The sequence below is a fragment of the Limulus polyphemus genome, unplaced genomic scaffold, assembly GCF_000517525.1.
Source record: "Limulus polyphemus unplaced genomic scaffold, Limulus_polyphemus-2.1.2 Scaffold474, whole genome shotgun sequence".
Taxonomy (NCBI): domain Eukaryota; kingdom Metazoa; phylum Arthropoda; class Merostomata; order Xiphosura; family Limulidae; genus Limulus; species Limulus polyphemus.
The window spans coordinates 265256-290060 of NW_013666084.1; the positions used below are offsets into that span (position 1 = coordinate 265256).

The 24805-nt window shown below is 33.4% G+C and overlaps 1 protein-coding gene across 2 annotated transcripts in view; it reads right to left on the reverse strand.

Moving 5' to 3' along the window:
• The window catches only part of LOC111085567 (glutamate receptor-like), a 49352-nt gene that overhangs the window by 17383 nt on the left and 7164 nt on the right, over positions 1-24805 (reverse strand). For both annotated transcript variants that reach the window (XM_022384725.1, XM_022384724.1), the window contains 2 exons: positions 21964-22122; positions 4367-4517 (listed from right to left, as the gene is read on the reverse strand). In XM_022384725.1, coding sequence (XP_022240433.1) covers positions 4367-4517; positions 21964-22122 — 310 coding nt within the window. The remainder of the gene's footprint in view (positions 1-4366; positions 4518-21963; positions 22123-24805) is intronic.

A 24805-nucleotide genomic window follows, 5' to 3' on the forward strand; every position in this document is an offset into this window, starting at 1 on the left:
ACAAGAACTCGGCTAACAGATGTTTCCGCATATAAAAGCTATCTTCAAGTTTTGTACACCAAAAAAACTTTTCAAATAAACTTAACTGAAAATTATAATTAAACAGCCACCATAATGCTGATACGAAGAGACATTTATTGACTTATAACCACTTTCTACTTTGACCCGTGACCTTTCAACTTCAGCCCATAAGACACTTGTGTGGCCAGTAACTCAATTAATTAATCATGTGAAACACTGTGGAAGGACATTAAGAGCTGGATGTTAAAAGCACCCCTACTACCACTACTTTGGCCACTACATTTTCCTACAAAGTCACCCTAACCATTGCACAGTGAATAGCATATTTTAAGTATATATATATATTGAGTTCTTAAAGCTTATACAAAACTTTTGGTGAGGTAATAATAAATACTGCAATAATATGCTCTGTTATAGATAAATTGTTTGAAAGTTAGGATTTCTGTGTTACTTATTAAAACATCAACCCTCACATTTTTTTAAGTTCATAACCCAGACAAAGGACGAGTACCTCAGCTTGTATTACATAAAACAAAATTACATGATTTTTATTAAATTTCTTAAGCATTAGAGTTATATTTCTTACTTGCGTGCAATTATTGTTTAGACAATTCTATCACTGAGATGTTTATTGCTCTTGTAATTAACTTTAATAATATCCATATGATAGAAAATAATTTACTACGTTATGGCTAATAGGAGTACACAAATATAGACAACAAACATTTTCCTTAACTTACCCTTGAAAGAGCTATCTAGTCTGCTTTTGTATAGAAATAAAAGAAAAGAAAATTTTTATATTCTCGTTATAATAAAATATTTCACTAAATTTCAGCTAACTTATACTCATCAACAATGTTTATAGTTGAATAGTTAGCTAAAAAATTGATATTTTGCTTTGCTGCTTCAAAATAAATACAGACGCAGGTCAAGTTTAACAAGCAGTGCAACTTGTCAAAAATGCAGAGATATATAATAATCTCTGAAAAGGCTAACAGGGATACTCACCTATCTGATAGGTTTGAAAATAATGACGTACGATGATTTTAGTACACCAGCTACTCTTTAAACTTGTTGTTGCTCGATCATGAAGTTATGATCACTGTGAAATTACTGCAGAAATTCCTAAATGGTTGAAGGATCATTTGGTTAAAAATCACTGTTGTTGACACGTATGAAATTGCATGTTCAACAGAAAAAAGTATAAAACAAAATTTTCAAAGATTTCAATATGGAGACTGGCTGTGATACATGTCATCAGCATAACAACTAATATAATTGAGTTGGACTAAACCATTAATTTGTTGAGCTCCAAACTCCAATATTCATGCATCACATGAGTTATATATCTCTGACGAACCTCGCGTGAAGTGGTTGGCGTGAAACATAGAGAAGAATGAAAGAGAAAGTATGAATAGTGAATATGAGGGAGAAAGTAGAAGAGGTTATGTAAAAATATTATTACAATATTATTGTAGAAGTGTCTTATGGAATGAAGTTGTAAGGTCACGGGTCAAAGAAGAAAGTTGGTATTACTGAATAAACGGCTCTTCTTATCAGTCTTATGGTGGCTGTTGGATTACAAACTTCATCTGAGTTTATGTATTATTGTAACATTGGTTGCCTTTTGTTCATTGCATTCCTCCATAGATATGTAAGAGGCTTGTGTGCCCTTCACTTGTACTGTGTGTGTGGTTGATAAGGTTTTCTTTGTTTTTGATGTAAGGACGTGGCGCCATCTATGAAAGTAGGTAATGTTAACTTACGTCAAAGATATTAAATGCTCAATAACAGCAATAATAAGGGTGTAGGGGTTGTGTACTCCCACTAACATGTGCCTTGTTCCAAACTATCAACCCAGCGACCTAGGAGTAGTTATATAACAGACAAACAGACAGGCACACAGATTTTTGTGCTTTATGTTCATATATTTAATAAAGTTTTTGGGTGTAAGGACGTGGCGCCATCTATGAATTTTGCTAAACATTAACTTACATCAAAGATTATAAACGCTTAATAACAGCGATAACAGGGTGGAGGGGCTGTGATCCCTCCTTTAACATGCCCCTTGTTTCAAACTATTATCCCATAAAGCTTGGTTGAGTTGGCCCAGCGACCTAGAAGTAGTTAGATAACGGACAAACAGACAGACACACATTTTGTGTGTATGTGTGTGTGCGTGTGCCTTATGTATATACAGTAGATTGTTTACTACTTTTGCTAGACGGTACGTGAAATCGTGCAGGTTCAGATCAGACATTTTCAACTAATAAGTTTGATTAACAAAACTGATTACTTGAAATGCTTCGTTGGGTGAAAGTATGAAAAACAGATCTAATTTAAATTTGCTTTACTCGTTAGAAAATATCCAGATGGGAGTTAAGTTTACTTGAAGATAAAAAAGACTTGGAACAAATTCAATCGTTTATTCAAAAACTTGAATAATTATGATGCACTCGTTAATTCATTGATAATATATGTATAGAAATGCTCATGAGTGACTTATAAAAATTACTGATTAACTTATGAGCACATTATTAGTAGCTTATAAAATGAAACTAAGTAAATTAATTTTAAAATACCAGAAATTAAAAAAAATGTAAAAATAAATTCTAGTTTATGTTACAATGAAGCGTTTTATTTCCTTGTATTCATTTATTTGCACTGGAGGTACTTGTACTGTAGTAAGGTTATTTTATTTTACCTCAGCGGTGTCTTAAGGGTTACATTTATTATCATCATTATTGAAACTTGAAAAATCTCGCTATGCATTCAACTCAAAGATATTATTATTCAGTATAGATAATTATTTTCTATTTTAAAAGTTGTAAAGATCATTACTGCTCGTATTGAATGGACACATGCTTCGTGTATTGATGTTCTTCTGTTCCAGTTTGTTTGCTTTTTGCATCACTTTTGTATTCAAACTTTGTTTTTTTATGTGTATTTATGATTTGCCGTAATAACCAGCTAGTCGATAAAGGTATTTAATAGTCTGTTTTTATTTATCTCTCTGTGTATGGAATAGATTAGATTGTTTACAGTTAGCAAGATAAATGTATTTGATACAGTGATACGTAGCATATGTGTGTTTACTGCAGTTGAGAAATCAGTATTCAAAATTTAGCAGACGTGTAACTTATATTATCAATCAGAATAAATTACCGATATATATTTTTATTTGGTGTATCAGCTATGGTTACACTGGTTTGTTTTCAGTACTTCTGTACCTTAATATTTAATTTTTGGAAGTTTGTAGAATGCTTACTGTAACATGGTTTGATGTGATTGTAAAACAGAGAAACCGATTCTCTATTGTGCTGCAATTTTTACTATTCTAACTAATGATTGCGGAGTATAATACCGTCGAAACATGTTGAGCCAGGTACTTTTTTATTTTTATAAATTATTGTACATTTTTAACGCTTTGATGTTCTTTTCAATTTAATTACCTTGTGCACAAGAACCGTCTTTTATCATGAACAATCTAAAATAGTTGTGAAGTAGTATATATTTTTTATTAAATACTGATCCTTTACCCATAGATAATGTAGGATTGACTCTTGACCAACAGATAAAGTAGGCAGAACTTTCAAGGTTCCAAGTAATACCTGATAACTTCTAATGGCTCAAGTAAATATCTGACAATCTAAAATTCTACCAAACATTTCTTGCAAAATCAAATCAAAACGGTTAATTGGATCTATCAAATATTGCTCAAAGTTACACAAGGTCTATCTACACTAGCCGTTCCAAATTGTGAACTGTTAGACTAGAGGGTAAACGACGAGTGAGCATTCACGCCAACTCTTGGGCTACTCTAATCGAACAACGGTATTTGACCGTCTCTCTTATAATGCACGTGTTGCCCTAAAGGGTAACTGCGATTTTTTTTATTGCATTAAGAAACGTGACTCATGAACCCTCAAATATATAGCTTAGTACGCTAGCCACCGAGCCGTCTGATCCCATACAAAATGGAACTTTTAAATACATGGATTTGCTATATCTTCAAAAGTGCTTATCTTAACTGGTTAAAATGTTTTAATAACAACTGGTTTAATGCACAAATTATTTATATTGTTTCATTCAATTCAAAGTAATAAAATACACTAGGAAAGCCTGCGTATAGGATTAGTCCCATCATCCTATTGAACCTGGTATTACTGACGTTCAGGAAGTTGTTCATAACTAAAGTTAGGAAATTGATATACGTTTACATTAGGAGCATTAAGATCAAACTTTTATCAAAATTAGCAAAATAATAAAAAATAATACAAAATGTATGGAGTTAATTCATTAGATAAAGGAGAAACTAGAAAGAAACGCTAGTATGAATACTCACCTTGATAGAAGAGTGACGATAAACAGGACCAACATTTTTCTAGAAATAGTTTTCTAAACGAGAGACGTTTGATGGTTGGAATGTTGACCTTTTCGACAAATGTCGCAATTAAAGCAACAACCATTAACGATATTATAACTCCAAGCCAAACCTAGAAAACAGATCGTTAAAAATTCAAGATATGATAATCTACTTAACAATATAAAATCATAAAATAACTGTGAATTGTTTTGAGAGTTTTAATCAAAACTTACAAGTCTTGCTGGGCAGTCCACAGTTTCGATTGCACAGATCTATGACTCTTCTGAAAAACGAACATGTGAGGCAAACAGTCTGTAACTCATGCTTTATCATAACAACTTTATGTGTGAAATAACATTTAATCTTATTCCTATGAATTGGTTAATGTTATACTGGTTTATCAGTATACAAATTGAAATAGATAAATGGGATGTTCCCCTTGTCATCAAGAAAGAGGATATTATTTTCCCATAGGACGTATTGTGGCGACTTTGCTATGGTTAACTGTATGTTTGTCCTGATAGAGTAGGTAAGATCTTCGCGTGTGGGTTCTCATGGTTGAACTTAGATTTTCATTATACTGGTGCTGCACTGCATATCAGGACTTCTGGTTGCTTATATGCTTATTGCTTGTACAATACAAGCAACACTAATACATCTTTATTTATGAAAGAACATCCTGAACATCTGTAATACCAGGTTCAGTAGGATTATGGAACTAATCCAATACACAGGCTTTCCTAGTATATTTTATTATTTTAAGTAAGTGCGAGATTATTACAAAACTGCGTTTAAAGGATGTAGTTTAATCGAAAACTAGATCATTTATTGTGAAATATACGATATCTTAATAGTTCAGCTACGGATATGTTAAAAATAAATTATACTTAAATAGAATATATATTGATCTTGCTAAGTCTGATAAACTTTATCAGGCCTTCGGAATATCATACTAATTCAATAAAAATAAGCTGGCATGATAATCAAAGCACTGTTGGTTCAAATATCTGCATTATAAGCTGAATTATTTCCTTAAATGCGTAAAAACAGATTTAAAACATCAGGTCAGATTATTTTTATACATTTTTATGAAAAAGATACCCTAAATCCGTGTATCAGATTAATCGTAAAGGTTTCTATACTGGAGTAACTTACGGTAAGCTTTCAGCACGGCCAAAGAATACCTTAAAGAACCTTCGCACGTTTATGAACATGTGTTTAAGCAGATTCCTTCTTTTGGCATTCCGTTGATAAAATTCTTTATAAAGAAAACTATCAACATAAGGCGATAAGAATATGTAAACCACGCAGTAATAACTGTGCCGATGTACAGGTACATCTTTTTAAACTGTTTGTTTTTTGTTTTTTTTAATTAAGCACAAAGCTACATAATGGGTTATCTGTGCTCTGCCCACCACAGGTACCGAAACCCGGTTTCTACGCTGTGCCACTGGAAAGCCTTTTTAAACTTTCTTTCTTCCAACTCCTTGTAATTGATCACGTTGAACTCGTGTTACTTTTATGATGTAATCTTGAAAATATTCAACCATAATTTGTTCACCGTAGTCTGCCATGTATTTAACATGAGAAGTTTTGTATTTGTTACGGTACTTCACCCAATGATTCCAGGTTAACCTGGGAAATGTTATACTTTTTAATATATTTTACTTTTTAGTCATAAAGAAAATACTTTAAGGAGATAAATGTATGCTTTTTCTCTGTGCTATTTAATTAATCTAGCTCTATCTTTAATTTTTCTCTCATATTTTCCTCAGAAAGTCATTACTGTATATCACTTCACACTTCTAGCTGGAGAATAGGTGTTTATCACTTGTCGGAAATGTACTTAAATTCAAGTTGCAGTAAAACGGTGCCTACATATGTGATGATGAAGCACAACGATGCCGGACAGAATGTGTTAAGTATCCGTAATACAGCCGGTTTCTTAATATTTTATGTAAATACTAATTTTGAATACTAATAATAAATGAAAAACAAACAAACACAAATGAACAAATAAGACTAAAATCTTTATTCAAATAACTAACCCTACAGACTATTTGGATGTTTCACCAATAGTGGTCGGCTTCGGTTTTTGTTATAATGAACTCGCTCTGGTTATTGTAGCTGATGAAAGCACGAATGCACGAGACAAAGACAGAAGCAAGAATCGTAACGATTCCAGTCTTTCAATTCATACAAAAGCCCTAGTATGTGTTACACAGTCCAAGAATACCCACGTCAACAATAATTCCCATTATGCATAGTGAACGGAAATAAATCTCTTTAGATCATACTAACTTATACAGGTTTCTGTAACACTTCTTGAAGTGAGTAGGAGAAAATAACATCACCAAGCAAGATTAAGCTCTATAACTGTTATGGTATACAACCTAGAGGATTAGCGCAAATTTGTAGTTTTTCTACACACAGTTTATAAGGATATTTAATTATTATTATTATATTATTATTATACACATTTAAAAAGTAGAAAATATAATTAGTTTCTAGTCAAGACTGTTTTAAAAGTCTTTTAAACAATAGCAACTAATAGCTGAGTGATTATTTGGAGAATTTCTCTTATACATTATCAATTTCCAAGCACAAAGAAATTGCGAGCATAATTTAAGATGAAGCAGATTGATTGATATTCAATTCTGGACGTACGTTATGAATGAAGTGACTGTCTATAAACATGGAAAAAAAAAATGGCTGACTGATTATATGGAGAGCTTTCGACTATTCATTAACTATATCCAGGTGCATAGAGTTTCCAATTACAACCTCATAAGTAAAGACGAAGCAGACTGATTGATATTCAGAACTGGATCTAATTTGTGAATCCATAGACCTTCTTTTGTTCGTAGCATATTCTCTTTCGATGCTCAGTTTCTGGTTGGAAATTTAGTTGTATGATACAATTTGACACTTTTCTATTTTTTTTCGTTATATAATAGTTTTCTAACAGCAAATATAGATAGCAGCAACAGTTAATTACTGAAGTTATTTATCGTGAAACATTTTTTCAGTTTCTTCTATGTTGTCACATAGCCCACCATTTCTCTCATCGTCTCATCTGTTGGTCAAACCCTCACACTCCAAAATTCTAACACTCCCTCTAATTTCAATGCCGCTGTACCACTGGGGAGGGGGTATTTTTTGACATTAATTCCTATGATTACGTGTATAGAGGCCTGTTGTGCGAAAATTGATTGTTAGCGAGATAACATAAGACAACACAGCAGCCTCCAGTTGACTACGTACTGGTATGTTATGAAATCTTACAAGAGACTGCTTTATTAAAGGTAGTAGTCAACGTTATAGTGGACAGTTTTAGGGTAGAGCATAGGCGTAGAAAACGGGGAAGTAATAGGGGTCGATAGCCACGTCCAAACCAGAGAGATAAGGTATTTATGCTTTGTATGAACACATTAATGTTAAGAAAGTGTTAATAGTTTAGGAGTTAAGCTACTTCTCTTCTCCTCCTTCTTTAAAATATTACAAAACAATGCCCCAAATACACACACACACATATATATGTGCTTTAAAACTGCCTGACAAAGTAGAAGCTTCAGGGGATTTCGCCTAGGCAGCTCCCAAATCATTCACGGCCCTCTTAACCTTCAGGTAATGTTTCCTACTACACCTGTGTATAGTAATATCATTAATTTATATGTGTCCCTCTTTTCCAATTTTTATATAATAATTTTATAAATAATAAGTTTTAAGAGTGTGTGTGCTAACGTTTTAAAACATATGAAAATTGTTTCAAGTTACCTCTGGACTGCGTAACTTGATGCAGTTAGCCTCTTAGTCACTGCATTTCAAGTTAAGCTCCCCCTATACTAGTTATGGCGGAGCCTGAGACAAAATTACACTGGTCGACAAAATCAAACTTTTTTCCTCTCATCAATAATGTAAACACACTTTTCTATATCACTTTTGCGTGCTGATTCCAAATCTGTTTTTGGTTTTCTTCTAGTACCTCTAGGTATTGAAATATGACTGGTGTTAATTTCAGCACAATTTAGGTAATAATCACACATTATACTAGTTAACGTTACAACTTTATTCATTTTTCAGTATAATTCCCATATAAACGTCATACACACCATACACTTGGTTAACTTTATATAGTACACACTTGTGAAAAAGAAATGTGCAACAACTTAAATTATGATTAAGGCAATAACCTTTCAAATTTTATCGGTCTCATCACGAAGACTTACCGTGCTAGAGGAAAACCAAAAACAGATTTGGATTCATCGTCCCAAGAGCTATCTAGCCCACCTATAATTATATCTAATGAAAATGACTTGTTGGCCAGTGTTATCAGTTGTTTTTAGAAAACTGTTTACATATACTAAAATGCTGAAATAAGTTTACTCTTATTCTCACAGTACCTTTGGAAAACCTAAAAAGTACGGTAATTTATCTTTCACCATTTTATGTGTTTGGTGATATTGAATGTTGCCTTATGTGCATAAAAATTCACTTTAATTCTTTGAATCTAAATTTGATTTTTATCAGCTGTCATTATTTGCAACTAATATAAACATGTCTTGTTTACCTAGATAACATTGAATATTACAAAATAATAGGATTTCTTGAATTAATTTTAGTAGCATGCACATCATTGACGTTAATACTACAATAAATGAGGTTAATAAAGGAATTATAGACTTAACATTAGTTATTGTTAATTGCATTTTCAATAACCTACATTAGTTGAAGTTTTAACTACTAGTAAGCTAATAATATATGGTTTAAAGATTAACTCTGACACGACGCAAAAATGCATTAACCTAAATTATTAGTCATTAGGGGAATCATATCGTATGGCAGATCAAAGCTTCTCGAAGAAATTAGACTATTTGTTATAAAATAAACATCAACACATTAAAAAATATCAAATAATGCTATGACTGCAATGATGAAAAGAGAAACCTATTTTATTATAATGAACGTTAAATTTATAAATGGTCAATATTAATCTAAATTGAAAATTTCTTTTAACATTCCTCTTAATGTGTCCATTTTGTATCCAAAATCACAGATGTGTAAAAATAGAATTTCATATCTATCTTTTGTGTCTTTCAAGTCATTGCCCAAGAGACCTTTCGACAATGTAAGAACACATCAATTTGACTGGACACTGAGGCCTGGCATGGCCAGGTGGTTTGGGCGCTCTATTCGTAATCTGCGGATTGCGGGTTCAAATCCCCGTCCCACCAAACTTGCTTGTTCTTTCAGTCGTTGGGGCGATATAATATAACAGTCAATCCCACTATTCATTGATAAAAGAGTAGCCCAAGAGTTGGGTGGTGATGACTAGCTGCATTCCCTCTAGTCTTTCACTGCTAAGTTAGGGACGGCTAGCGCAGATAGCCCTTGTAGCTTTGCGCGAAATCCAAACCAAACTGGACAATGAGAGACAAAGATTCCCTGAAACGCTATTTATAAATACAGATAATACTTTAAAAGTTACGGGTTACATACCAAAGGCTACTTAAGTATTAGTAACCAACAGACCCGTTGTTTAGAGTTATCTTTATTGACGTTTAAACAGTAACGGTTAATGTTAATAGTTTTGTCAATCTTTTCTTCCTTGAAATGGCTTAAATAGCAAATTCAAGTGAAGCAATGATCAAGCATCATAATATTACATTAAATACTAAAAAATGTGCACTCTTATTTAGCTCACAAAACCCAAGTTGAAAGGTTAATTATCTCATTATTCTGTAATACAAATAAAGGTATTATGTATAATGTGAACAAAGATTCTGTTCAGATAGGCAAAATACGACTAGAAACAGTTTTACAAATATATTGGAGCCGGCATGATGTATAATGTATAGTGACGATCTTTACTAGGATCGGCACGATGTGACAAAAGACATTTCTACAACTATGTTGGACCTGGTATGATTAATAATATGTAATGAATATCCTTGTTAAAATAGTTACAATATGACTAGAAACAGTTTTACAATTATTTGAACCATTTAAATATTTCGCGTATTAGTGTATTGTTTCATCAAATTTACTACTCTAACAGAAATCGTACTTTCCTATTTTCGTGTTGTGCATTTAACGATTTTTTTCATACTTTTACCCTTTCTAAAAACCATCTATCTAAATATAAAGTATCCCAGGCATGCTTGTCATTTCCTCTGGATAACACACCAACATTACTATATCATCTGCATATTTCAAGCAGAATTGCTTTGGCATTCACATTTCCGCGTGCATTTTGTTTCATCTATTGATCTTTCAATTCATTTAAATATATTAAAAATAGCGTCAGACATAGTGGGCATCCTTGTATAGCTTCTTTCACCCTCTGAAAGCAAACCCTGTGACTTTTATTATAATTGTATTTATCGTTTCTTTCTAAATTTATTTTACCAAATATAACCTTATCTAAGGTATTTCTATTTTATCAACTCTTTCCAATTAGTTACTTATATCTAAGAAATATTTTTATAGATTTCCTCTTTATGTTTGAAACTGACTTTCTACTAAAGCATTCAAAATAATATATTATCACTATTGGCATACCTTTTCAAAATCCTGCTTGGTTTTTATTTATCATTATTTTCTATTAACCATTCATATAATCCTTCTTGTCATCATTTCAGACATCAATTTGTGCATTACACTCAGTAGGAACTCTTCTCTATAGTTACTTTTCTCTCATTCATCTCCCAATTTATAAATTGATACATATATGGCTCTTTTCATTCTTTACATTTCTTGTTCTCTCTTGTATTTTATTCATTGTTGCTAATAATTTATTTCCTAAATTCCTATGATGTTAATTCAACTCATCATGTTATCCTAGGATATTCCCTTTTTTCAAACTTTTAAATGCTTTTCTTTGCCCACTAACTAACCACTTTCTTTTCCATTCTCTTTTTTCCTATTATATATTTTGTGTTTCAATTCTCTCTCATTCACCTTTTAAAACTTCTAGTGTTCCCCAATTCTCTTATATTCCCGTCTTGTACACCGTCCTTCCTCTTTCTCCTGAGTATGTTCAGCACTTTCTAAAATTCCTTAGTTATTTTAGCATTTTTTTCCTCTCTCTCATTTTGTTTTCTCATACCTAAACATTTTTAAGTACCCCCTTACTTGCTTTTCGTTTGCTGTTTACATTCTGCTAACCAAGTCTTTCAGAACTTCTCGGTTGTCTTCATCACAAAACCCAAGTTGAAAGGTTAATTATCTCACTATTTCTTCTCGTTTTACCCTTAATGTCTAATTTATCTATTTTGAAAATATTAAGTTCTTCCTGGTCTTCTTCTTATTTATTTATAAATGTCTTCCAATATCCTTTCCATTTTTGTCCATACCATTTTGCCTTTATCTTGTCTTCAATTCCAAACTATATATTCTAACTGTTTCTCTTCACTTACCTGTCCCTTTTGTGTCCCATCTATATTTGGTTTAAGCTCCAATTATCTCCTATTTTCTTCCATAATATACTTAATAATTGTTTTATGTTGTCGTTATTTTTTCAATTTTATAGGATATCAAGAAAGCTTTTCTTACTCAATCTTCTATCCTCGACCCCGTCCATTTTTACATTCAATACCAGCATTACCAAGATTCACAATACCCTTCTCTATTCAGTTTTTGATCTTATGATTTTTACACCCTTTCTATGGAAATCCATACCTTTTTCTCTTTCTCATCATATTTTTTACTTTGATTTTCTCAAACCTTTCCATTCATATCTCCTACTATATTATATATTTTCCTTCTTGTGATCCTTCTTTCAATTTCATTTCCATCTTTTAAACCATTTGCTCTATTCCTGATTTGTTTTTGTTTCTTGTATTTCATTCAAAGTCCCGTCAACTTTTCTTCTCTTTTTTATCTTCCATCCTTTTCAATTTCTACTGATACATGACATCAAGTTTCTTCGCTATACTACCATTTAACTTCTGCTTCATTCATGTCTCCATTAAAATCACTACTTCATTTTTCAAACATGTTCCCAGAAATCCTTATTCTTCTTATTAAATAATCCCTCCACATTTGCCGCTAATATTTCAGTAACATCCTGTGTTGTTTTCGTTCCTTTGCTATTTTTATTTTCCATTTTCTTTAGTGTTTTGTCTTCCTTTTACAATATCACATTACTCTACATTTTTGCTTAAAATTTTTCAGTCTCTTCTTTTTCCATAGTATTTCTTTATTACTTGTTATCTACTTGTTTTCTTTTTCAATTTTCACTTACTTTTAATCCCCACTTCTGAATTTTCTTAACCCCATTAACCTTTGGTCATTAATTGTCATCTTAATACATCTCATAATTACCTGCTCCTCCCTCTCACTTTTGGCCGTTTCAACCAATTTATCTTTAGTTCTCTAATTCAGTTTTAGAATTTGAAATATTTATTTTTCTTGTTAAAAGTTTACTATTGCAGGTCTAGACCATTTTTTTCTTTTTGCATTCCTACTAAATTTGCTCGAGCAATACTTAATGGGGTGAGTCCAAATCAATTATCTACTTATTTTGTTTTTACTTTTCTTCTGACTCTTACTGATATTCTTCACATCCTTTTTAATTTCATTGGTTACTAAGTTCTGTCTTCTCTTCACATTTTTGATTCATTAATCTTTTAGGATCCAAGTAACGTTTCTCTTAAATCCCGAGGGCGTGGGTTGGCTTTGTGGTAAAGCTCTGGATTTCAGGACTGATAAGCCGGGTTCGAATCTGTACAATACCACAAAATATTCTTGTACTTTTCATTATGATGCATTAAAGCAGTGACAGTTTATCCTTTAACGTGAATGATTTTTGGAAGGGTGCAGTTAATTAGCCGTATTCCCTCTGGTGAATAGTTCAAGTTTAAGGATGATGGCAGGTAGCCTTAGCAATAAAGATACTTAAATCCCAAAATTTTGCCTGAAATTGCATCATTTCCGTCTTTCTATTTTCAATATCCCCTTCCAAATGTACTTGAAAATTATTGAAGCCTTTTTGATTTCTTCATTCTCTGTTTAATTTCTTGTAAAATGTTTCTACTATATTCCTAATCTTATTTTCCCATTTGGTTCCATTTCGTATTTTTCTTGTCCTTTTAGTGCTGTAACATGTAGTATTTTAGTGGTATTTCTAAAGAATTGATTTTAGTTTCCTTACTTTGAAAATATATTTTTAAAACTTTGAAAAGAGGTTACCCATTTCTCTCTCTCCTTGCCATCAGTAAATAATTTAGTCATTTTGTGACGATTATTTGTGTTAGGCTTCCTGAACTACATTTTCTCTTACCATACCTCCCCTATCTCTCTCTCCAAAAACTTTTTCTACATAAATATAATATTCAAATATTTTATTCCTTTCATAACTTCTAGCACAATCTTACTTTTTACCACTTTTAACTAGAGCCTTGCTCAAAGATGTTTAATCAAAATCATTATTGTAAAGCAACACCCTACCATGAATTGTTGCTTTCGCCTTCTATATAGAAAGTAATTTTCACACTGAGTTCGGGTCTTTTAGCTTCTTTCTCCGAAGCTATTCATTAATTACTATCAATAACCATGAGTTCTCTAATTTGTTGTTGTTGTTGGTTTATTTATGTTTATTGGGGAAATATTAACTTTCATAATGTCCTAGGTCACAATATTCTGTAAATGGTCACTGCCAAATTTTCCTGCCAGAGAACATGTCACCATTTACATGTTTCTCTCTCCCAAATGATGTTTTAGAGCAAAATTGTACTCTTGCAATATTGTTACCCAACAAGCCACTATATCTTTCAGTTCTTTCAAGTTTATAATCCACTTCGGTAATGAAAAGTCGATTTCAATTATGAACTCTCAGTTGTACAGTAATGAGGTTTGATTGTTTGAAGTTAAGCACAAAGCTACTCAATGGGCTATCTGTGCTCTGCCCACCACGAGTATCGAAACAAAGTTTCTAGCGTTGTAAGTCCGCAGACATACCGCTGTGCCACTGAGGGGCCAGTAATGACGTTCAGCTGCAGTTAGTGTGTGATTATCTTGTACCTGCAATAGCACTGCTTTAATTCCACTATCGATAACAATTAGGCTTAGGATAAACTAACACTAGTTTACTAACTAAACCACATTTTAGTAACTTGAATAAATGTTTGTAGTCATCAGTCCATTGAAAATGTGAATCGTCTTTAGCGAGTTCAAGTAATTTTGCTTCTATCTTAGAAAAGTTAACTACAAAAGTATTAGTAATTTGACGTAAAGTCAAAGAAAATGGAACTTTTCCCTTAGTTGTAGATTGTGACCATTCTCTTATTGCATAAATATTAAGGATCAGTGAACAGTAAAAAATAGGGCTGTAACAAAGGGTATATTTGGTCGTTCAAAGGTATGGGACACATTATACAACGAAGATTTAAGCATTCAATAGCACAAGTTTACCTAATTTACTGACAAAATTCATTCAATTCTGTTGGAAATCCCACAATATTCTTAATACTGGTTATAGGATTAGAAAGTTATCAGAATATCACAATCTTTAAAAGACCTTTGAAAAACTTCTACATCTACACTTTAATTATTTTCGATATTATTTATAGTAATGTAGAACCCTTAAGTGTATTGACCATCACTAGATTTACCTCCTCTTAATTTAAGCTCTTATTGTGAATGGTAAATACGAGCTATATAACAGTTGGGTGTATAATGTGACATTACGTTATTCGTTAAGTTAAATTAGTTTTTTTTTGCTAATTACTTTCTTGTTGTAATTTTCCTCTCTAAGTCTTATTATTACTATTGAATTTTTTCGAGGTTTATAGCGTTTACATTTCGCCATTTACAGAAGATATAACTTTCTTTGTGAAACGTTGATAAAAAAAACTCACATATTTCTAAAACAAAAAGTCGTAATAGAGAATTAGTACATGCTAAGTTACTAGAACAAGTGAATAAAGACTTGATTTTGCGGTGTCATTGACTGAAGGTGTGATATAGTTTCCAGAGAGCACAAATACGTAATTGTTCGTTTCTACAAAGTACCGTCACATGTCTTGTCGGGTCGGGCTGGAAGAGGAGCTATGGCAAGCAGGAAACATGAGTAACAAGTTTTCTCTAGAAGTGTAGATATCTTTATCTTTTGAGATAGACATTTGACACTGTGGAGGGCTCAGTGCCAGTATTTTTGTAATGGTAGGTAAGATATACTCTATTCTTTCTATTTGATTACTTTTATTACTTGCCTAGATCTCCTAAGGTTGCTGAACATCATGAGATATTATTGGGATTACGGCCGAAAACTTCGTAAAGAGTGAGAGTACCCATCTGGTGAAACAATATATTATAATATTTATAAATAAGTATATTTAATTAGCTATAGCCATTTCCGATACAAGTTTCAATCTTGGTTTCACTCTAAACAGGTAGCTTGCTCTAATCGGAAGCTAATATTTATCCCCATCTTTTAGTTTATATTTGATTGAAAACCTTTTTATTTTACATGCAATCCATATAAATGAAATAAAATATTCAAATGTAATTAATCATACCTTATACAGAACAGTAATCATGTTTTTATATTTTATATAAAAACAAAATATGCACGTTGTGTTGTTGATGCTAAACGCGATACTCATATACACTATCCTACCAAAAGTCGTAGGACACACCTCTAATTGCAGAAAAATAGGTGTGACGATGAAATATGCAAATAGTTTGGCCTACAAAAGTGATCGGCGGTTCGCTCGGAAATCATTTCAAACTTGTACGCTGAATGATAAGCACACGGAAAGAGCTAACAGAGTTTCAGAGGGGGAAGGATAGTTGGATTTCATTTGGAAGAAATGTTTGTACATGCTATTGCGCAACAATTAAATATTCCCAGGTCGACAGTTGGCAACATGCTGAAGAAATAGAAGTCCACAGGTGACAATGAGCCCAAGATACGACCAGGTAGGCGTAAGATACTGACTGACAGGAGCGGACGCATTTTGAGAAGGCTGGTTACCTCATCTTACCGTCAGACCCTAGAGAATCTGTGTTTGGTGATGCGAGTAGCCACAGGCAGTCCTATAAATGTTTCCATGACACGTCGAGAGCTGCATGCCATGAATTTTCACGGAAGAGCTGCAGCCCACAAGCCGTTGATAACAAAAACAAATTCATGGGGCAAGGCACACCGAACCTGGACTATGGATCAATGGAGATCGGTCCCGTGGAGCGACGAGTCACGCTACACCTCTTCCACTCTAATAGACGTGTTTGGGTATGGAGAATGCCTAGAGGTGAAGTTTGGAGGTGACGGTATCATGATCTGGGTGTGCTTCTCGTTGTATGGACTAGGTCCACTTTTCGCAGTGCATGGATTCATGAATTCTGAGTCCTACATTAATGATCTGTACAATTCTGTGTGTCCTACATTGTGGCAGCATTTTGTTACCGGCCCTTACACCTTCCAACATGATAACGCTCAATGACACAAAGCAAGGATTGAACACGTGGTTTGAATAGAATAACATCGGAACATTGCCGTGGCCAGCACAGAGCCCCGATCTCAACCTGATAGAACATCTTTGGGATGAACTGGAACACAGAATTAGGACAAGGCTAAGACGGACCTCTTTAGTAGTGGAGCTTACTAGTGCTTTAAAGGAAGAGTGGAGCACAATACCACCAGCTTCCTACTAGAAATTAGCAGATAGTCTGCTTGCTTATGAATAAGCTGAAACGTTTCTGGTATAAGTTTTGTCCCTGCTTTTCTTATTTTCCAAAATAGTATTTGAAGGTTTTCAACAGCAGTGAGAAATGTATGTCTGAAAATTAATGTTCCCGAATTATATCATACGCCAATACAACTGTATCGTATGTGATGTCAGATCTATTAGCCACTAAAAATTACCTGGCAGAGTATATAGGCCAAATAGTCGGATGGAAAATTCATACTTTTGAGTACATTATCAAGTTCTACTTGCCATTAGCCACAAACGAGGTTTAAAGTATCGAGCCAAATGGAGCCCTCTCAAATATCTGTATGACTGTCTGTACAAGGTAGGGAAAATATGTCAATATGCATTACCATGTTCACTCACACAAAGTTCAAAGATAATTTTGGTGTGCCTCCCTTCCTATTGATAATTATCATAGGTGATGGCTAGGTACTTGAAGCATCTTGAGGCACTTTTATCGACATTCCAAATGGTTCTAGGAGAGAAAATTTAATATCCTATGTATGTCATACATACATGTAAGTTGCAGCAAGGATATGCACATTAACGAGTGTATAATAGAAGCTTCATAAAGATGGTTGAAACAAATAACAAATTGTCATGTGACAAGTCAAATGAGACTCAGCGACAAATTACGACATGAAATTACGGCATAAATTGTTTATATAAACAATTTCTCTCGTTGCAAAGAGAAAAGGTACAGAAAGTTTACCTTAAATGCACTAGCTGCAGCAATGAAATGGTCAACAAGAAGGAGGGATATATGCAAATGGTCAGCTGATTAACAGGTTCTGACAAGCTCCAATTAGTTTTTAGTTTTGGTTTAGTGAATCAGCATTATTGGTCTAATTAAATGAAGAACCTACTTGTAGACTGGGCCTGAAGAGCTATTTGAGGTATCTTAATAATACCCAGAATAACATATAAAAACTCATGTTTTTCGGTTGTACAGGAGCTCTCCCAGACGTTTCCTGAAGCTGAAAACCCTGCACCAAATCTCTCCGGTGTTCCTGAGACAGACAATTTTACACCAGTACCACTCATCTCCAGTGTTCCAGTTAGTGAAGAAGATGGCCATTGCAAAGCTGTTGTTCCAGCGCCCACATGCAAACTCTCTGTAAGTTTCGATTGACAATTCCTCTAGTCTAACAACGTATAGTATATGATGTTAAATAAGCTCTCTAACTACATCTGGAATCTTACTAAACGTAATTATGTCAGTATATATTTCAAGTAATAATTTAGTGGATAATTTGCTCAACATCGTCTCGGAATTAATTAATTTGATAGTAGGTTTGCTTAATGAACAATTACAAGAGCAAAATGAAGACTTTGGTATGTTTGAAGAATTGTTTCAAGGTGATTTCGGTACTTTTGATGTTTCTGAATATGTCAGTATGTTAGATATGAATGTAGAATAAAGTATTGTATGCTGTTTGTATCCTTAGTCTCTGAGACGATTCTCTGCTTCACACGTAAATTCCTCGAGTTAGTTGCCTGTGTGCTCTCTCAGCTACACACATGACTGTATTCCTGGAATTTAAATAAATGCATTATGAATTGTGAAAAGTCGAACCAAAACAACTGGCCTTCACAGGCTCATCCTTTATAGACTTTTCGATAACTATATAATTCAATCCTCTAGTATCTGCTTTATCCTAGTGTTGCTATATCCCTAGCGCTCTTGGAAATCTATGTAATGTGTCACTCATGTCTATGTTCGACTCAGGCATCCGTCTGGGCAAATAAACATATCAGCATACTTAACCAGTACCTACTCTTTTCTGTTGTTACCTTCTCATATGTTGTTCCAGCTAGTAGCTTCATAGTTGTCTGTCCATAGTTATACACAATAATCAAAATATATATTTATCTCAGATTTATAGCAGTCCAAGTAATTTCAGCTTGATATTTGGACAGGAAACTGTCTTACATATCTTATCGCTATCACTGAGTTCGCAGGTGGTAACACATAAGATTGCATTCATAGCTTACCACAAAACCTTTTTGTTCATTTAATGGAATTGTTACTTTATCTTCTAAATTTTCTTTTGTAATCCACTATTTCTGAACTTCACTGTTACTTGGTCAGCAATGATGGCTGTAATGCCGCTCATTTAATCTATAGGTCATGCTTGCAGGTAACTCATGTATAGGTCCAACCCTAAGATCGCTCAGGTATGTGGAGTACAAAATTGCATGGATGTTAATTCAGAATTAGACTTCTTTTCTCCATTTAGCTTATTTTCATTACCCTGATCTGGCCTTGGTGGTGGTTTTCTAGAAATGCCTAAATCACAATAAATTTGAGTAATGTGTTGGCTGCTATAATATTAACTGAAACTAAATCTCATGCTCATGTGAAATTATATCTATATATGAGACTACCGTACCTTTTGACAAATGGACTTTAATGTTAAACGCCATCATATGCATGGCGGATAGAAATGACATTTAAGATGTGACTCTGGCTCTTGTATTAAAATCATATGCAAATGTAGTTAACAGCTTAGACGACAAAAATACAGAAACTGAATAATAGGTTAGAAAATCACCAAGTGTTTTATATATTCTTTATTTCTGGAAGATAACGCTTCGAGCTAGCGCTGTTCGTCAGATCATACAACTTAAGACAAAAGTGTAGATTGTTGAATGTTTAGGTTGGTTGACAGATGGTAAGCTACATATTCCCTTGTTTTGTGTTATTTAAACACTTTTAAATTCGCATGACTCGGAACTAGATTATGGTAAACTAGAGATTATGCACAGTATAATTTGATGTAGTATTCAAATGGAGTTAATACATTTTGATCCATAAGCGCTTTTTATTCTAAGCTTTAAAATCTGACTAATAGAGCTGCTCGAAACGTCATCTTCCGGAGAAAAAATGTGAATATACAAAACCTGGAGATTTTGCAATTTATTCTTTAATTTCTTGTATTCCAATCACCCAATCAATTCCAGAATTTAGTGAATTCAACAGTTCAAAAATACAAAAAAAAATGATAGAGAAAGTCCTTTAATATATTTCTTGTGGTCTGTATAACGCAGCTAAGAGTGAAATATTTGAAAAAATAACAAACATATAGTCATAATGTAATTCTTCATCACACTCTTGCTATATAATAAAGATTGCGCTTTTTCAACTTCGGCGTTAAACACGCCAGCAGAAACTTCTAAGAAATCTATATCTTATTGTTTATAGCAGCGGTTCTCAATCTGTAGTCTGCGTACATCCTTCAGAATGTCCGCTGAAAAGTTATACACTTATGGAAAGGAAGTTGAATAAAATATCCCTTTCTATATCTGAGATCTGAGACTTTACATGGAGAATATCTGAAGTGTTTGTTTGTTTGTTTTGTATTTCGCGCAAAGCTACACGAGGGCTATCTGCGCTAGCGGTCCCTAATCTAGCAGTGTAAGACTAGAGGGAAGGCAACTAGTCATCACCACCCACCGCCAACTCTTGGGCTACTCTTTTACCAACGAATAGTGGGATTGACCGTCACATTATATCGCCCCCACGGCTGATAGGGCGAGCATGTTCGGTGGAACGGAGATTCCAACTCGCGATCAGCAGATTACGACTCGAGCTCCCTAACCACCTGGCCATGCCGGGCCGTCATTAATGCATAAAGGAGCGTAACAGTTTTAGGTCAAGGTTTCATTTTGGTGTACCAGATTTGGACAGCGGTAAGTATAGGGAGTTACAACGCTAAAATCCAGGGTTCTATTCCCAGCGGTGGACATAGCAGAAAACCCAATGTGGCTCTGCTCTAAAACAAACAAACAATTTATTTTGGAAAATAAGAAAATCGTTATGTAAAAACAAATTACGAGAATTCGATGACGAGGAACCCACTTTGAGACTAATAATGGTTGGAGACGGTTTTGTCATCATCACCTTGTCGAAACGTTGTACATTTGCTGTAATGTTAAATTTATATTAAAGTTTTTCTTCATTACCCATTCAAGCCGTCTCCAACCATTATTAAATTACGAGAATGATTGCCAGTATATATGCAAAACGTTGCTAATGTAGGACGCCAATAAAATAATTCAATTACTCTCAGTAACATTATAATGAGTTTTCCAATATTACTGGGACAGTACAAGTACTTCACATTTTTTTTTATAAACTATAAATGATTAGTGATAGAAAGGTCACTATCTAACAGTTTTCTTGAACCCCCGTTGAAAATTATAGTTTCCTTCAAAACTTTGTTTGTGTTTGGTTATAGCTTAAATCAAATTGCCACTTGGCGCCAAATGACTTAGTGAAATCTAAACATTTGGCAACCAAAGGTAGCCGTTTAACAGTATTTCAGTCCACAATATTATTAAGACAAGAAGTTAAAGAAATAAAAAGAGATATCATTCACATAAATAACATGAGAAGAGAGTTATTAGAATATATAATGTGAAAAAAAAAAACAAATCTGCGCTCAGTTATTCATATGAATCTTACCGTTCTAAAGAAGGTCGAAAGTTTTCAAAATCCAAACATGTGGTGATTGTGGCAGTGTTGACAATTAAATCCCAAACGGTGATACTGAAAAGTCTTAACAAATGTAGAATGTCGACCCTTACAAAAGGTTTTATAAGAGAGAGAAACATTTAGTTTTAATCGCAGCAGAAAATAAGACGTTCTAAAAGTCTCAAAATCAACTTATTAGGCTCACTAACCATTAAGTATAAGAAAAATATTGTAATTTAGAATCTTTCTTTTTTATCCTCGAAGCAACTAACTAAACACGCAAAAATTAGGAGTAGGACAATATAGTGTACGATAATATTTCTCTATCGTGTTTTGATTTATAGATAAAACTAACATCACAAAGTTCAAACAACTGACTCTAATATTATTATTCTTGAGCTTACCTTCCAGTCAAAAGCACTGACAAAACTGAAGAAAGAGCGGCCTTCTTGGGGTAATCCTGTTATAATCACATTTGCATCAATATCCAAAGCACTGCTGAACCTTACCACTTGATGTCGTTCGTAACTTGCAGCAAATGGACCCAAACCAACATCAACTTCCTAAACCGAGAAGTCGTTCCAAATTTAATTTTCTATTGTAACTGAAATTGTCAACTACCATGAATTACCCAAAATCAAACTTTTATAACGTGTTTAGTTTGTTTCATACAAATAACTTCTATAAATTAGTTTGAAGACAGGAAATTTTCACCTATTAAAAATGTACTTGATACTAGCGAAAGTACCCGGCTTCGTTCGGATTATCAGGTTGATCTATTCTAGATGACTATGTCAGTGTGTGTATTCTGAGCCCATTTTAGCATAAAAGTTTAATCGATATATTTTTATTGCTCCTTTACGGAATGTGGCCTGTTTATAAAGATAACCTTCCCTCTGACTTGTCCTCCGATTTTAAACTTAAATAATATAAACAAATAATAAACAACAAACCTCTTTATTTAACGGAGCTTCTAAATTAGAAAACAACAAATATTTTTTTTTCATTTTGTAGCTTATACGCTTCATTTTATACTTTCAGCATATAGCATCTTAACTAGGTTATACTTCTATTGCTAAGCAACATGATATAAAAGCCATTGTTGGAACGCATTGTTACCAAAACGCACTAGCTTTTCTACATATTAGAAGTTGTTATATAATGAACCACTTTTTTTTCTATGTGATTTTCGTTAGCTTGCCTCATTAGAGATATGCGCACGCACGTGGATAAGATAACTAAAAATACCCTGGTGCACACCCTCAGGGTCCACTTAGTATGGGCGCAAAATTTCGGGTTTCTAGGTTATTTGCTCTTGGGGCTATGGTGGTCACATATTCTTTCCTATGTGGGTTTTCGCTAGCTTGCCTCGCAAAAAGATGAGTGGATAAGTAACACTACTTAGGTGCACACCCTTATGGCCACTTATCACACAGACTCACATACATGCCCTTTTATTATTACAGATGTTTTACTAGTCTACGGTCTAGTTTTACTCTTAATGAAGATAGGTCAACTTGTTGACAGCGCTAGGGTTTTTCCCTTTTTAAATGTGATTTCAACATTTTTTTACCCTAGTTGGACTTTTTTAGTATCATAAACATTATTTGATGTTTTGAGATTTTGAGTGATTAATTTTTGTTTTTAGAAATGTTTATATATGTAAAACATACAATATTATGTCTCTCATATATATTTCAGAACCATGAAAATTCAATCATTATAAGATAACTCATCCTTTGTTATTGTTCTACTTTTACTAACTATGTCAAATGCCTGTTCATGATTGAGTGTTTTATTTTAAGAGTAAAGCTACAAATGTAGTAGCCCCCAGTGGCACAGCGGTTTGTCTGCGGACTTACAACGCTAGAAACCGGCTTCGATACCCGTGGCAAGCAGAGCACGGATAGCCCATTGTGTAGCTTTGTGCATAACTACAAACAAACAAACAATGTAGTATTTGCGCTGTGTCCATCGCAGGTACCGTTCTAAGCCTGCAAGCTTACCGCTGAGCCACCAAAGGGCATTCAGACAATGACGTAAATAGATTCACAATAAAATAGACAATAAGCTGATAAAATATCAATGTTCAATAATTTAATGTCTAAAGGCATATACCAAGCTTCGTGGTTTATTAATAACGTTTGTCGTTTAAATGTTTAACAGCAGTCAGGTTTTGCCATTGAACCACATTTATGAACTTAATCAAGCAAAAGTTAAATTTTATAACAATACACACAGAGAATATTTGCAGAAAAAAATCATCCCTCTATAATATGAAAGCTAATTTGAAGACATCTTTACGTGCAAGTACATCATTTAGGCAAACATTTATCATCAAATAATTTATATTTAACCAGTTGAAACTTTGTGTATTTACCAAAAGATTCTTTTACCGAAGCAGTTTATCAGAAATAGCTCGAGAAATCTTATCAAGTGTTGATAAAACGGTGAGAAACAATCCTGTTAGCAATGCAAAGCGCTAAGGTTGTATAAATGAAACAGAAAACCAGTTACCACAAACGTGCAGCATATTAGTTAAAGTTAATGCAAGATGTAACCATCTCTACTAGCATCTGATACCCTCAGTGCCGTGTTCCATTGCTTGAGTGAAAATCGGGATCTACCCTGTTCTATAAATCGCAAAACACGTTACAAAATGAATTACGTTAAATTCCAACACAAGAAATAATATAACTTCGTCCAACGTCAAAAACACGCATTCGAAACACCGATAATATTTAAATAAACCCAAGTTTAAAATGTTTTGTAAAATAAGTGAGTCGGACTTGTTTAAAATATTTATAATCAATCAAAAACATGTAGTTTTGATGTTCTATCTCTCTTTGGTCTTAACATTTCTTGGGAGAATAAAATATTAGTTTTTTTTTGTGGTGTGTAAAATCATTACTTGAGTAAAATGAAGAACTCCCTGTTTTTCATATAACATTTTCACACCGAGAATTCAATAAAAATATCTAAGAAACATCTTGAATGATCGATAATAATTAATAATATCTCAATTTACAAATTATTTTGAACAGTAAAACTAGCTATTTATGGTTGAAAGGCATATCACATATGTTTTGTTGAAATATACACCTGGAAAAAAGTTAAGCACCCCCGTGTTTTGTTCAAGTGATTCAGATTCGACGTTCTTGTGACTGATTATAAATGACCATTCAATCTAAACGTGTTTATCAAATGAAATTATGCATTATTGGGCACAAGAAAACAAGATTATCA